Consider the following 15,665-nt stretch of genomic DNA (forward strand, 5'->3'; position numbering starts at 1 on the left):
TATACCCATATATATATATATATATATATATATATATATATATATATATATATATATATATATATATATATATATATATATATATATATATATATACAGGGAACCCCCGTTTAACGAAGGTTCACACAAAGAAATTTCGCTACAACAAAGGTTTCATTTTACTACCATCTGCTCATTTAACGAATACCAAACTCGCTTTAACGAAGTTTTATCCAGGTAATTTTTTCCAAGTTTGAAAGCCCTGCCGTATTACGCAAGCCGACAAGCTTTTGAATACACTAGCAGCCGCAAATACTAAGGCCTGCCTCAGGAGAAATCCTGGGACACCTGTAGAATCAAGATCAAGATCAAGATCAAGCCTCTCGTGGACAACACGCACCACTCACTACCATAACAGCGTCAGCAGCAGCTCGTCTTCACTCACTCAGTTTACCACCAAAATGCCCTGCAATGTGGCCTAGCATTCCTAAGAAGACCAGAAAGTCTCTTACTCTCGAAGTGAAGCTGGATATTATTCACAGACACGAGAGGCGAGAAAACTATATCATTGCTGGCCATCATTTTGACTCCATCTACTGTCTCTACTATTTTCAAGTCAGCAGACTATTAAGAAGGCTGGTGAGACTGTATGTTCCTTGCAAGCTAAAAGAACCACCTGAACTCATGACTCTACAATGGATAAAATAGAAAGCCTTGTGGAAATGTGGTACATAAGTTTTGTATGCGGTACAATGATGGGCCCTTTGTTTACATTCCACAGGTTGCTGGTTAGTGTCTTTTCCGTTTCACTCTCCCTCCCTTCATAAATTTAAGATCATCAACATTATAATTACATACATACATTAGTGTACATTATAATGACTTAAATTAAATTTAACTGCCTAAATGTTAAACTTCATAATTTTTACTTTTATTAAACCTTTCACTGTACTATGATGCACTCTCGCTTTGCTTACTCTCAGTGGAAGTTCAAGTCAGGGGTTAAACTTGTTATAATTGGTTCTCTTAACGAAATTTTGCTTAACGAAGTGTTTTTTAGGAACGTAACCCCTTCGTTAAACGGGGGTTGCCTGTATATGTATATGTGTATATATATATATATATATATATATATATATATATATATATATATATATATATATATATATATATATATATATATATATATATATATATACAGTATATAAGTACAATACTAACTTAGCACATATGTATCTATTTTTGCTATCTGTGATGCCAATGTTGGAATATGTGATCTATACATAACGAAAGCAGCAAATTCAAGAGATAATGCACAAAAGTCAGAATGATAAGAATTTAAGACTCAGCATGAAACTCAAATACAGTGAAACTTGAAGGAGTACTTTACTTGTCAATCATCTGATATTCAGTAGACACTAATCAGTGATATAGTTTGAAAAAGCCCAAGAGTGAGGGAGAAAGGATATAGGTGTAATGATTACAGGATGTCAAGTCTTATTCTGACAGACACAGCTTCCACCATCAATCCCCAATGAATCATAATGAATGTTGAAGAAATAGACTATGCATTATCATACTGATAGCTATCATTGGCATCTTATCATCCTCCAAGATGTGAATTCAATGGCAACCTTACGGACCTGATAGAAGATGTGCCGTGCAAGTCGCCAGTGTGGCTCCTCATTTGGATACAGGATGCTTTGCCGACACACTCCAAAGGCCATTAGCACAACCAGCAGCAGTACCACAAAGTAAGCCATATTCTTGATCATCTTGCCCATCATCATTACCAGTGGACCAAGATATTTGTTTGCTGATAAGATCTCCAGAATTCTCAGATACCTGAAATATTTAACCAATATTACACCTTTGCATAGACCAGAAATTCGTGTTTAGTTATAACATCACAACTGTTTCAAAGGAAATTATACTAAAGCATGATGTCCTATACACAAAGTTAAGATACTAAATTCATACCTTGATAAATTAAACTGAGCCAACTCTTTAAGTAATACAGCACAACTGATATTATTCTGAAGATCAATAAACAAATTGACTCACCAATATATGATATCAACACAATAAATAACACGGCCAGCTTGCATCATCTGTTCTTGTAATCTCAGTGTCATGCCGATCATAAACAGCACTCCAAATAACAAGTCACACACATTCCACAACTTGTCTGACCATACGGTTATTTTTTGTCTGAAAGAAAAAGAAAAATTAGCAACATTCTAACATGTATCACAAGGTGGTGTGTGACTTAACCCCTTCCTTGGCAGAAACGAGTATACTCGTTTTCACTAAATGTTCCGTTTTCAGTCGTCGACAAGTATACTCGTCTAAAACTTGACCTTCGAAAACCAGCTACAGACGTATATACTCGTCAATTCTGAACCTTTCTAAGCCATTCTACATGTGAAATGAGTATTCTCGTCAAATCGTACGCCTGGCATAGACGACAGGGTGGAGCGGTGGGATTTCAAGGACGCTCTTACTAGACTTGCTCCGGAAACCACTGTCATCACATAGGTGTTGTTTTCATTCACATTACCACTTATTTTTTGTACCCTTTTCAAATAATTTACACCCTAAATGTCTAGTTCTGAGGAAAATAGCAAATATGAACTTTCCCTCAGAAGCTTGAATACTTCTGATGACACTGCCAGTTCATCAGACAATGAATATTTCTCGACAAGTGAGGAGGAGGAGGAGGAGGAGGAGGGAGGTGAGGGGAGAGCTTGGAGTTTATAAGAAGACGAGTTAATTTGTATATGTCTACAAGGGTATTTTCAAAATAAAAAGTTAACAACAAAAATGGGAAAAAACAGTAATTACAAGCTGTTTTCATAATCAGCATGAGAAATACTATATAGAACCAAAATAAAAAAAAATTAGACTGAAAAAGAAATGTTTATCATGGTTGCTGCTTTTTTCAGTTCATATATGTACAAAAAGTTTATAAAGCAATAAAAATCACTACTAAAAAATGATCAAGTTGGGACCACTATATGTCAGCATCTTTTCTGTTTACTACAAGTTTCCACCACCTCAGGGCTAGTAAACCATTCCACTTTAATAGAAAAGAATGACCTCTGACTTCCCATATCACCTTCACCCACTTCCTTATAAGAGAGGATGGGCAGCTGAGTAGTTTTGTATATCATTCATCCTAGCACTGATCTACCACTGGACTACCTGTTACTATATATAACTGATAACAAGAGAATTACATAAATATTCCACATTAAAAGCAAACTAATCTGAAATCATTATAATTTCTGATCAGTTCTCAACAGTAATCTTATCATAATTCAACTTACTTTAATTCCACTGGTTCTGTAGACAGTATCTCCCGCACTTTTTCCAGAATGAGCGTGGAAATATATGCAATAACATACCACTCCATCCACTGTGGCTGTTTGGGGAGCCTCACCAGAACAACATAAGTGAACAAACACAGGAAGAAAACGTAAGCTATCTGTTAGGGAGAAAAAACAGAAGAATGCAATCACTGCATAAAGTAAATGTTATGGAAACCACATCTTGCTGAACCACTTAATCTGTTAACTGAAATATGTCAAGGAAGGATACTATTAATTTCATTCAGGGTTATTATAACTTGAATATTAGGAAGCGTTCCTTATATAGCCTTTGAAAGAAAGCCTATCAGATTAAGAATTTCTATGATATGATATAAGGCAAAAATACATAAGATCTTACAGAATGAGCCCAGAATTTGGTGATTGGAGCATTGTAGAACTCATAAAATTTTATTCTTGCAGAGAGCTGCTTTGAGCGGATAGTGAGAAAAGCTGATGTGTCCAGGACTGACAGATGACCACCAGACACTCCATTCTGTCTCACTGATGAATGGTGCTCATCAACATGACTTGAAGCATCAGGCACAGGTGGGACAACTAGGGTGCTCGGGATAGGCCCTGCACTGTTGCTGTTGCATAGTGGTGCCTGTAGGGAAAGTTTTGTATCAGTTTCAGTTGAATTCTAACACTGACACACACACACACAAAGCATCAAGTTATTAATGTCAACTTCCACAAAGCACATGGGTTTTACTTCTTGATTTATTGTTTTTGCTAATGTATTCGTTTTACAAAATGGATGATTCTTGCATGTCTTTTCTGTCTACAGGTGTATTTGCTAGTTTTCAACTTATCCTCAAGTACATTACAAAATGTATCCTCATCCTTGTTTGTTTTGCTATTCTAAGCTTGGTGTAATGCCCTCCAGGATGTCCTACCTCAGGCTGGAGGGTTGGGGTGACGGGGTGAGAGGGAAGCGACACAGAGTTGACCAGTTGGGCCTAGAAGGAGAGGGACACACATCGCAAGTGCCAGGAGAAAAATACCTTCAAAATTATCTTCAGCCACTAAAGAAAAGGTCATGCCAACATTGCTCTCATATTAAAAAAGCAATGCTTCAAAAAACCATCTCTCAGCATTAGTAATTTGGAAAAGATAAAATGTTACATAAGCAGCAATATAGCACCCAGCACATTACACCAAAAAAGCACAAGAAAACATGAACAAACACATGAGCCTGATAGATGTGCTCAGTGCTATCTTCCCAAAAAAAACATAGACTAAGTAAGACATTCAGAAGTAGGAAATGTCAAATGAGACCGAGCCCGATTCATTGCTGTAGCATGGCCGTCTGGGGTCAGAATGAAGTGCTATTGTTTACTGCTATATCAGAACATTTAATAAAATGTAAAAGAAATATAATAACTGTTGGTTAGTACTACAATGTCTACTCACTAGCAACCATGTACTGTACTGCCATGTGCATTTAAGAGAATCAGAAAAAAGGTAATCTTTCGTTTGCAATAAGTGTAACTTATGTCCCTCTGTTAAATAATTTCTCATAAGAAGGTTCTTCATGCAATGAATATTCATATACATAGTGAGATTTCTAGAAAGCTGTTAGTGTATACTGGGTACATGAACATATTGTTCCCATCTTACATGATTACCAACTAACAATGAATATGGATAAAGGTGTGTGTCCAGATGAGCAGGTTTATCAGTGGGCATGTTCATTAATGTACACATTTGATGGGCTGGACTGTCCATTGAGTAAAATTCCTAGGCAGTGCCTAGTAGCTTGAGCTTTGACTTAACCAAATACAAGTTAACATAAGTAATAGTACACCCACAAGAGAGTTAGCTCACACATCCCACATCATTGTAACATTGCTTACATCACTTGTACCATGCAATGTCTATCCTGGAGACCTATGATGAGCAACCTCCCATTTACTGTTCTAAACAACTGACAAGCAATTTAATTAAATTCTCTTTTCTCTTTTTTTCTTTTTCTTTCTTTACTTATTTCATTTTATTTTATTTTTTACACACAAAACAATTATCATGCTACACAATATTTTCTTCCTAATAATGCTAGATGTCATGCTTATCATAATGCACCTAACACATTACTGACATTGTTGGACATGCCCAGCTATTTATCAACTTGGCCATGAGGATAACATTCACAGGCAGCCCCGTTAGAATTTGTCCATCAACTGTGCTGCCCAACAGACACTCCTACTCATCTGGATGGGCCTTAAAATTCAGTCTGACAACTAGTAAAATGTTCACAAATGTTAACAAATACTAAAGATTGGAACACTAGAGGACTTGCTGGTATGGGAATGGAAAACTACTATTTAGAAGGTAAAAAAAAAAAAAAAAAAAAAAAAAAAAAAAGTAAGTGATGACTAAATGCAATTTCATCTACAGTTACGATAGTTATTGCTTCCATAATTAATCTGATTGTCACTCACACAGCTGAATAACTTCTCTTTTGGTCAATAGCATAGTGAATATAAAGTGAAATGCAAATTTGCATCTTATTCATGAAAGTTGTATATATATACATGTATATATAAATATATATATATATATATATATATATATATATATATATATATATATATATATATATATATATATAACAGTTCCAGAAAGTAAAGAAAATAAATAGCTTATAAAACTTCACTCTTAACTTCAATATTAGTAAATACTACTAACGTTTTCAGAGGTTCTGTCACGCTGTTTTTACAAATAACTCGATAACAATGCATTGTACGTGTATAATGTTTTGGAAACGGGCTATTCACCCCTTGTGCTAATTTTTGACATGAAGCTGATTCATCTAAAGTTAATACTTAAGGTACTTTACTTAGAACATCATGACCATATCCAGCTTGTGGAAGTCGTGACCAGACTTAGCTGGCAACCATCGAAACAGCATTCTGTATAAGCCCCGTCTTCCTGACCCCCCTTCCTCCTTCTTCCATATACTCCATTCATGTTGTATGGGAATGTATTTCTCCCTATTTCTGTCAAATTGTCTTTTTTCAATACTGACACATGCATATGTACTGAATGAGCACTAAGTAAGAGGGTGGGGGAAAGATGAGAGAGGGAAAGGAAGAGGGGGACAGTGATAGTGGGTGTGATAGGGGGAGGGAGGAAGAAGGGGGAAAGGTGAGAGAGGGGGAGGAGGGAAGAGGCAGACAGTGATAATTGCTGAGAGTGGGGATGGGGAGAGAGGAAAGATGGGGTGATAGGTTGGGGGACATACTGCAGGATGTTACCTGAGTTGGGAAGTTACATGTTTTCATTTACTTTTTCATATTACCGTCTTAGTGCTCATTCAGTACACGTACATGCGTCAGTATTGAAAAAAAGACAATTTGACAGAAATAGGGGGAAATACATTCCCATACAACATGAATGGAGTATATGGAAGAAGGAGGAAGGGGGGTCAGGGAAGGCGGGGCTTATACAGAACGCTGTTTCGATGGTTGCCAGCTAAGTCCGGCCACGACTTCCACAAACTGGATATGGTCATGATGTTCTACGTAAAGTACCTTAAGTATTAACTTTAGATGAATCAGCTTCATGTAAAAAATTAGCACAAGGAGTGAATAGCCCGTTTCCAAAACATTGTACACGCACAATGCATCGCTATCGAGTTATTTGTAAAAAACAGCGTGACAGAGCCTCTGAAAACGTTCGTAGACTGATGTAAAATGATAATCAAGAGGTACATTTCCTTGGGATAGAACAAATACACGTGGAAGTGAGAGGAAAACAAATAACAAGCAACTTTTCAGTCAATTAGTCAAGCAAACAAACATCATAAAATAATTCAATATCAAAGACGGGAAGATGATGTGCTAGTAAAAGAAGAGGACAGAATCAACTTGAATAATAATCAACCTGAATAAAGAATGCAAGACTAATAAGTAACACAAAAATGTAAAGTATAAGACAGAGATTATTGTGACTTCAGAATAAAGAGAGGAGCTACAGTTCTATGTGATGACATGAATAAAAATAATGAGGAACTAAAGGACTGTCACTGGAATGAGAGGACTGCTGTACTTCTTTGACATAAAACAAACAATCTTTAAAAGAGATTTTGTCATCAGATGGGTACAAATGCAGAGAATGAAAAATTCAAAAGATGTGCACATACATACATACAGTAAACTTCCTCCACCACTGCAGACTTCGAGTTTTAAAAAGTTTCTCTCCTAGTTAGAAAAATATTACCACCATATTCTCTTGACTAAAAGGAATGGAATGAGAGAGGTTTAGAAATGTTCTCTTCATATACTGTACCCCAGTTCCTACAATGAGGCAGGTGACACTTTGCAATTATAACCCTCTTTAAAGAGCATTTGGTGTATAGATTATCATCATTATCATGTTCAAGTGATTTAGTCTTGTAGAACAAACGGGAAGAAAAAAACCACAGCCTGCATGGCTACCAACAAGAACAAGGATTAAGAAAGCACTTAACCACAGGGAATGTTTAATCACCTATACACATTAAGAATAGGGTGGCCATATTCTTCCAACTTGGATGTGAAGTATATGACCAGATTGTGTCACCTCTACCATATATAGGTCTTAGTTATTAAGAAATAATCTTATTAATGCCAGTGGTTATGATCTAACTTTACCTCTGGGTCATGGTCATTCCTCAGGTCCATATTTTCATCATCCGAGTCTGTGTCACTCTCAGAGTCCGAGGATCTCTCTGGGTCATCGTACTGATGTTCCTCACGGGTCTGAGGCATTGTCTTCAGCTCCTCGCGGCTCCTGAAGCCCAACAGCAGGACCAGTGGGGGAATCAGGAGGCTCAGCATCACCTGTGTGATTGCATACAAAGGTATGATACCCAACATTAAACACACAAATAGAAAGGTCACTGCTGCACTGGAAATTTAATAGGGAAGTTCACATTTATACTATTTTTACATGTTCTGCAAAAAAACTATGATGACACAATGTAGGAAAGAGAAAATAAAAGAAAATATAGTAAAGCTTTTCTCAACATTATTGATGTATAAAAGTTGTAAATTTTGTTAATTCAGTGCATGGCAATTATAAAGATTCAGACTATTGAAATACTAATATTTCTATAAAAGGAAAAAGCAGACAGATAGGCACTCATGGACAAATTAATGAAAGAAAGAATTTCATTGACTCAACTGCATAACACATACTCATTGCAGCACTACCACTCTTCAACATAACACAAAGTATAACAAGAAGTGATGGCAATTTTATGTTAACACTACTACAGTTCATACACATATTCATGGAATTGATTTCACCTTTATGTTGGTGTTCTTCCTGGTTCTAAGTCCACCCAGCCAGAGGTCTGCCAGAAGGATCTGACAGCAGGTGTGGGACAGCAGAGCACGATGGTTGTCTGCCACAGCCAGTGAGAGACAAGTCTGCTTGGACCAGTTTTTCAGCTCATAAGTCAGGAGTTGCTGTGCCCGGTCATCATCTTGTCGGTAGCAGTAGTCCATCACCTGCAAGGCTGAGGAAACACAAAGCCATCATTACAAGTAGCTAGGATGTGGAGGAAGATATGTACATACTTCTAAGCATGCAAAAGAAATTAACTTATTGTGGACAGTGATTAAACTCATAACAGCCAACTCATGATAAGCCTGGATATGCATAGTTGTGGTGTGAGCTGACAGATAGTGCAAGAACCACCAGCCTTGGTTCTGGAATATTGAGGTATGTAAGAACAACTTGCCAGTGAGCACCAGTGAAGTAACCATCACATAAAACCCTGCATTGAAGTGATCACAAATATCCCACTATGTTTCATAGCTGTTCATTTGTGAGGTGGTCAGCTGCTGCCATACCACTGCCAACCACAGATAGATACATTGATAAAAAAAAATATCCATAATGATGCTTACCTAGAGTTTCAAATTCTTTAGCATATCCCTTGAGTTCTTCATAAACTTCTGTCTCTAAATCATCATCAGCTGCTTCATGTGCTAGAGCCTTGTACAACTTTGCTGCCACCAGAGCCTTGGCAATTGCTTCCTCTCCATGCTGCCACATCAGCATTGCCATGCCCTGCCTCTTAGTCAACACTGCCCACACCTGGACGATAAAAAAAAATATAGGAGGTCACATCCTACTAGCACTGTATACAACCAAGATATTAATAATGTTATGTGATATATCATCCTTTTTCATAAAACTGTCCATTTATAAAAGTATGTTGGACAGTATTTTAGAGAAGGCAAAATGTAGGAATCTACATCAATGCAAAAGGAATCATATGCATTACTAAACAAAATAGCAGCATAATGCAATGCCTTTAGGAACCAGGGATTATAATTATAAATGGCAAACCAATACTTTACAGTAGGAGTCATATGAACGTTAAATCATAATGGATTTGCTATAAATTTTTATTCTAAATCAGCAAATTAAATCCTATGTATTCTACATACATTCCACAATAACATCTGTTGGACAGGACCATGTAATGAGTGAGATGTCTTGTATTGAATATGATATTTCGAGGATGCCACAATGCTTACTAATATTATACTCACTAAAAGTTCACTGAAGGGATAGTCAAATTCAAATCTGAAGGAGAAATCATCTTGGCTGATGTAAGACTTTGGGGATGTGTTAGGGTTCTTCTGCAGCAGACTCTTGCTGGCCTGAAAGATGCTGCTGTTGTTGCGGTGCAGCCGTGGGGACCTGAGCATTGTGTTTTCATATGTGGTGCGAAACTTCTTCCTTGTATAATAAGCTCTGGTGGACAAAAGTTCAACAAAATTAGATATGCATATTTTTTTTTTCATTTTTCGGATCTCAAATAGCCTTTCAGTGATATATAGCAATCAAAGCCTTTGAAAGGAAGAAGGACATTATAGGCTGCATATCTTTGCATTCTTTAGGCCACTTAGTACTTTCATTGTAAACTAACTATGGGCATTTACAGACTCTTTAAGCCACATTTTGGTTGTTTCAATAACTTTGATAAATCTGTGGTCTATCCTTATCATACACATACCTATAAGCTCCACCCATCAATTTGTTGATGACGAAGCCAATGTCAATGAGAGTATAGCGATAGTCACGAGGAATATTCTTCTTCACATCACGAATAATGTACCGCAGTGTGTTAGAAGGTCCACTTTTCTGCAGATAATTAAGAATATATGTGATAATTTGTCTAGCAAAGTATATTTTACTCAGTTTCCTCCTAAGATGACAACCATGGCAGAAAAGTCACTAATCAGTCCTGTCCACGCATAACAATCTTTTATGGTCTCTCTCTCTCTCTCTCTCTCTCTCTCTCTCTCTCAAGACTGGTCTCATATTTTACAGATATTTATCTTACACCTACAATACTTAACCTAACCTCTTACTTCAAGCCATTTCTTTTCTGGCGATGTAAGTTACACCAAATTTCCTGCTCAGAAACCCACTTCCTTTAACTTTTTAAGACATAACAAACCTTTCATAACACTCACCATTCAGTCTCTCCACTCATCTCCATTACTCATATCTGGCCTTTAATATTTAAGTCTTATTTGTATCTCCAGAATTAACGGTAAGAAATCTTCCATCTTACTTACTGAGTTGTAGAGTTCTTCCAGTCTCTGGATAGTTAAAAACTTGTTCATGATAACTCCTTGCTCTAGGAGAAGCTTAACAAATTCAATGCGATCATTTACTAATGCATCCATCATGGCTTGCTCAAGAGAACCTGAAAAATTAAGAAGATTAATGCTTGTTTATCAGGAATTATGAACACTAATAATACTCAGAAATTGGTTTGACTTCTGGTCCATCTGATTTTTATGTATGCAGTTCAAATGTATCAATCTGGAGTCATTCAGACAGCAAAATCCTAAAGTCAAGGGTTGTTTTTAAATGATAAATATGACCATTCTAAAACATTTTCCCAATTAAATATGATTCAACACATCCTGTAGAGACAAGAACAGGCCAGTCCCCAGTTTATACCTTTGGACCATTCCACATCCTCACAGAAGACATGTGACCTTGCAATGTCCACTCTGTTCCAGGTGAGGGCAAGAGACAGCTGCTCTGGAGGGTTGAGTCGCTGGGCATGGAGGAGAGCTGACAGAATGCTCTGGTCCAGCTCAGAGCCTTCTTTTAGACGGAAAACAGTTATCTGTCAAGGCAATAATCAAATATTCAACACTTATAATACCAGCAGGCTTACAGCTTACGCCTGTACGTAATAGAACATTCTTTGTGGAAAGAAAGTTTAGAAGTCATTCACACTGTATCCCTTCCAATAATCTACATTTTCCTCCACTAACAGTTGAAGCAAAACAAAAAAAGAAAAAACAATAATTTATCCATGACAAATATCTGGATACTATAAAGTATCTGGGATTTGCTAATACCTAAATTCAATTATTACTAGCTACAGACATTGTTATTAATTTCACCAATATACTAGTTAAACTTTATTCATATATATTTTCACTTATTCATGTGGTGATAAGTTACTGGACCACTGACCAGATCTCTCTTGCGCATGCACTGCAGCACCTCAGTGTACAGCTTCTCTGCCTGCACAGGCCGCAGCTCAAACACTCTTCCAAGAGTTATGATCACAGTCTCACGGCTTCCTTCTATCATGCTCAGTCCTGAGTAAGTATATCTGAAGAGAAAAGATTTTTAAGAGACACATAATTGAAAAGAAAGTTTGATGCAGTTTTCAAACAGTATGTAATGAAAGAGTAGAATCCTATTTAGAAGAAAATTAGTGATGAGGACACGAGACTATATCTATCCAACTGACCATTTCAATTACAAAGCTTTATCGTATACATTTTTTATCACAACATAACAGTTTGGTCTGTTCATATACAATGTTCTACTAAAGGATAGTCTTGCATAACACTGAAACATATGTATACTGATGTCTGTGTATGTATTACAAATTTGTAGTATACATCAGTTGAAGTAGATTCATGTGATCCTGTCTCTGTATCTACATAAATTAGGTGTCTATCCAATCTTAGATAAACATAGTAAGTTCATCTTGCCATTTAGTTCAAGTTTAAAACATCAAAAGAATTTTTTTTAAAGTGAGTAGTAAATGTATTCCAATAATAAGACAAAATAATATTCACAATTCTCAACTTATTCACTCACTTATGTACAAATGCCAATATGTCAGCTGCTCTTCCCGTTCCGTCGCAAACGATAACAGGGACAGGTGGGGAGTCAGTGACATATTCCAGCACCTGCCGGATGGTCTGAGGTCCACCCTCTATGACCACACACACAACAGGAGTTGCCAAACCACCCCCTGAAAACATAAAAACATTTATCAGTTTCTCTACAAAACAGAATGAATATACAGATTTTTAATTTTTATGGTTAATGGAATGTTTTTACAATCATTTAGATATAACAGGTACATGAGCAAATGCACAAAACAATGAATGATAAGAGAAGAGATAGACGCAAAAAATTAAGACGAGTTTGTTATTAGAATGGAGAATAACTATTTACAGTATTACGTTAAAAACAAGAGAAGTCGATGGTGTGTCAGAGTTCCGTGTTTCCTCTTTCATTTAATTCATTTCCATGTGTAAAAGAGGCTGACCAAGGAATACGGATAGAAGGTAGTTACATGTGGAAGGACTAGGTTGAGAAAGGTTGCTGTTCAGGAATGGTCATCCTTTTAATGGATCCTCAAAGATTAATTATCAATAAGAAAACAATAAATTGCAATCTTTTTATTAAAGATGAGTCTCTCTCTCTGCAATATGATATCCAAGAAACACAAAAAAGTAAACTTACTATTATGAGTGACACAGGTGGCCAAAAGGAGTGGAGCTGGGAAACTCCAAAGATTTCTCTTGCAAAACATGAATTACCACAATTAGAAATATTTATATTTCTTCGAACAATTATGATACACTTACTTGTTTTAATTCTTTGCTTTGAAATGTAGTTTTCAAGCTTTCTGCGCAGAATGAGCTCTGGTCCATACTTGCCTACTGTTCCATTGTCCACCAACAGGAAAAAGGTATGGTGCTTATTCAAAGCAACAAATCTGAGAAAACAAGACATTACAATAAATATCTTTAATAAAAGTGCACAAAACCAGAAATGATCCCAGTGAAAAGAATAATAATAAAAACATAAATAAAGTAATACTAAATTACAAATAAAAATACTTAAATACATAGATAAACCAATCAAATAATTAAACAGCTAAATAAGATGACTGATCAAATACTGAGATAAGATAAATAAAATAAATAGATAAATTGTTATATCAAATAAATACAGTGGAGACTCAATACTCGAACGTCTAAATAGTCGAACTTTTCAATAGTCGAACGCAAAAGTTCAACTTAATACTTGAAAAAATACCTATTAGTCGAACATCCGTCCCCGTGGCTGTAAAGAAAAAAAGGTCTCATCCTTCCCGCTGCCCCACCGGTCCACGACAGCCAGTTGTTCACTGTCGTAAGAATAACATCGTCTTGCGCTTTCATCCTTCCCGCCGTCCCACGCGCCCCACCGGTCCACCGGAGCCAGTTGATCCTTCGCTGTCGTAAGAATAACATTGTCCTGTGCTTTCATCCTTCCCGCTGCCCCATGTGCCCCACCAGTCCACCGCAGCCAGTTGATCCTTAGCTGTCGTAAGAATAACATTGTCCTGCGCTTTCATCTTTCACAGCGCCCTACTCTCCCCACTGGTCCACCGCAGCCAGTTGATCCTTCGCTGATGTAAGAATAACATTGTCCTGAGCTTTCTTTCCATTTTTTTTTTTTTCTGCATTTAGAAGCTTACAATGGCACCGAGGCTTGTTAGTGGTGAGAATAAGCCTACAAGAAAGAATGTAGTGACAACCATCAAAAGGAAAAAGGAGATTATTGATAAATACAAGAAAAAAGGAGGAATAACCGATCGTGCAGCTGAGTACTGTATGGCTAAATCTACAGTAGCCACAATACTGAAGAAGACAGAGCTCATTAAAAGAGCTGACGCGGCTATTGGTATGAAAAGGCAATTTAAGCTACCTGTGGCAGTGGAAGAAAAGGAAAAATTGTTGATTGGATAAACCAAAGGCAGATGGCTGGTGATCCTTTGTCAGAGGGCATAATTTGTGATAAGGCTAAGCTGTTGCATCGTGATCTTATTTCTGATACTACTTCTGACTCCAATGATGATTTTAAAGCAAGTAAAGGATGGTTTGTGAATTTCAAGAAAAGAACATGATCGTGATGCACAGCAAGCCCGCAAGTGCTGACAGAGTTGCCACTGAGTAATGTGTGCCTGCTTTTTAAGAAATTTGTGGATAAGAAGCATTTAAGCCCACAACAGATCTTTAATTGTGATGAAACTGGCCTGTTTTGGAAAAAAAAGGATAAAAACTACCAAACATGATCTATATAACAAAGGAAGAGAAGTGTTTGCCAGGACACAAGCCCATGAAAGACAGGCGAACCCTGCTTCTGTGCGTCAGTGCTAGCGGCGACTGCAAAATTAAACCGATGTATTTTTCTAAACTTGGGTTTGGCAATGGCTGGAATGAATTACCTGATTTATAGGTATCAATAGTCAAACTTTTTAATACTCGAACGGCCATTTGGAACAAATTAAGTTCGAGTATTGAGTCTCCACTGTAATTTCACATTTACAAATGCCATTTTAAGGATAGCTTTCTTCTCTATCTACAAAATAAAAACAACTTCCTTCTTTCTATAACAATGATAGAGACAGAGCTTCCAGGAAAACTCACTTTGATTTTGGTGAATTAATAGGGTGGTAGGGGACATCCTTATTGCGGCCCACCAGGTCCTGCCGCCTCTCAATGATGCCCCAGGGAGCAATACCCACGCTCACCAGGTGGCCGCTGCGTACTCTTAGCGAGCTCTCCGTCACCAGCGCCTCCCCCACGTGCCTGGTGACTCCTGCTCAAACACCTTCATGTTACTGAACTACTTTGTGTCTTGAAAGGCAATAATATAACCCTACAACCAATCCTCACAATCCATACTAACCACAAAGAGGCTTACATGAGCTACATAACATGACTGTCACCTCCAATTCCACTGCCTCTCACTAACCAGGTGGAGGGAGGCACCAATTAATGTCAAAGGGTGGTGTATCAAACAGGATGGTGCAAGAGGTGTGAGGTGTCAGGTGGGGACTTTGTACAATTTCAACACTTCTTTAACTCTGCTGAGCCACCACAAAACTATTTTACCCATAAGAATAAAAAAACCTCTAACTTATTATCTAGGCATGGTTCAGGAACAGTCCTCTTGCTGACCAAACAACCACCCATATTTATTAATTTTCTT

At 37.2% G+C, this 15,665-nt stretch overlaps 1 protein-coding gene across 8 annotated transcripts in view; it reads right to left on the reverse strand.

The window, feature by feature from the left end:
- Window positions 1–15,665, reverse strand: part of LOC123518581 (transient receptor potential cation channel trpm-like) — a 119,497-nt gene that overhangs the window by 17,817 nt on the left and 86,015 nt on the right. For 6 of the 8 annotated variants that reach the window (XM_045279460.1, XM_045279458.1, XM_045279461.1 and 3 more), the window contains 16 exons: window positions 15,101–15,272; window positions 13,271–13,401; window positions 12,492–12,648; window positions 11,853–11,994; window positions 11,325–11,496; window positions 10,934–11,064; window positions 10,366–10,493; window positions 9,899–10,103; window positions 9,248–9,437; window positions 8,642–8,853; window positions 7,985–8,173; window positions 4,247–4,309; window positions 3,709–3,954; window positions 3,309–3,466; window positions 2,044–2,190; window positions 1,623–1,824 (listed from right to left, as the gene is read on the reverse strand). In XM_045279460.1, the coding sequence (XP_045135395.1) occupies window positions 1,623–1,824; window positions 2,044–2,190; window positions 3,309–3,466; window positions 3,709–3,954; window positions 4,247–4,309; window positions 7,985–8,173; window positions 8,642–8,853; window positions 9,248–9,437; window positions 9,899–10,103; window positions 10,366–10,493; window positions 10,934–11,064; window positions 11,325–11,496; window positions 11,853–11,994; window positions 12,492–12,648; window positions 13,271–13,401; window positions 15,101–15,272 (2,645 nt within the window). The remainder of the gene's footprint in view (window positions 1–1,622; window positions 1,825–2,043; window positions 2,191–3,308; window positions 3,467–3,708; window positions 3,955–4,246; window positions 4,310–7,984; window positions 8,174–8,641; window positions 8,854–9,247; window positions 9,438–9,898; window positions 10,104–10,365; window positions 10,494–10,933; window positions 11,065–11,324; window positions 11,497–11,852; window positions 11,995–12,491; window positions 12,649–13,270; window positions 13,402–15,100; window positions 15,273–15,665) is intronic. The other 2 variants (XM_045279464.1, XM_045279463.1) reach the window with 1 other exon arrangement.

Source organism: Portunus trituberculatus, chromosome 44, assembly GCF_017591435.1.
Source record: "Portunus trituberculatus isolate SZX2019 chromosome 44, ASM1759143v1, whole genome shotgun sequence".
Classification (NCBI taxonomy): domain Eukaryota; kingdom Metazoa; phylum Arthropoda; class Malacostraca; order Decapoda; family Portunidae; genus Portunus; species Portunus trituberculatus.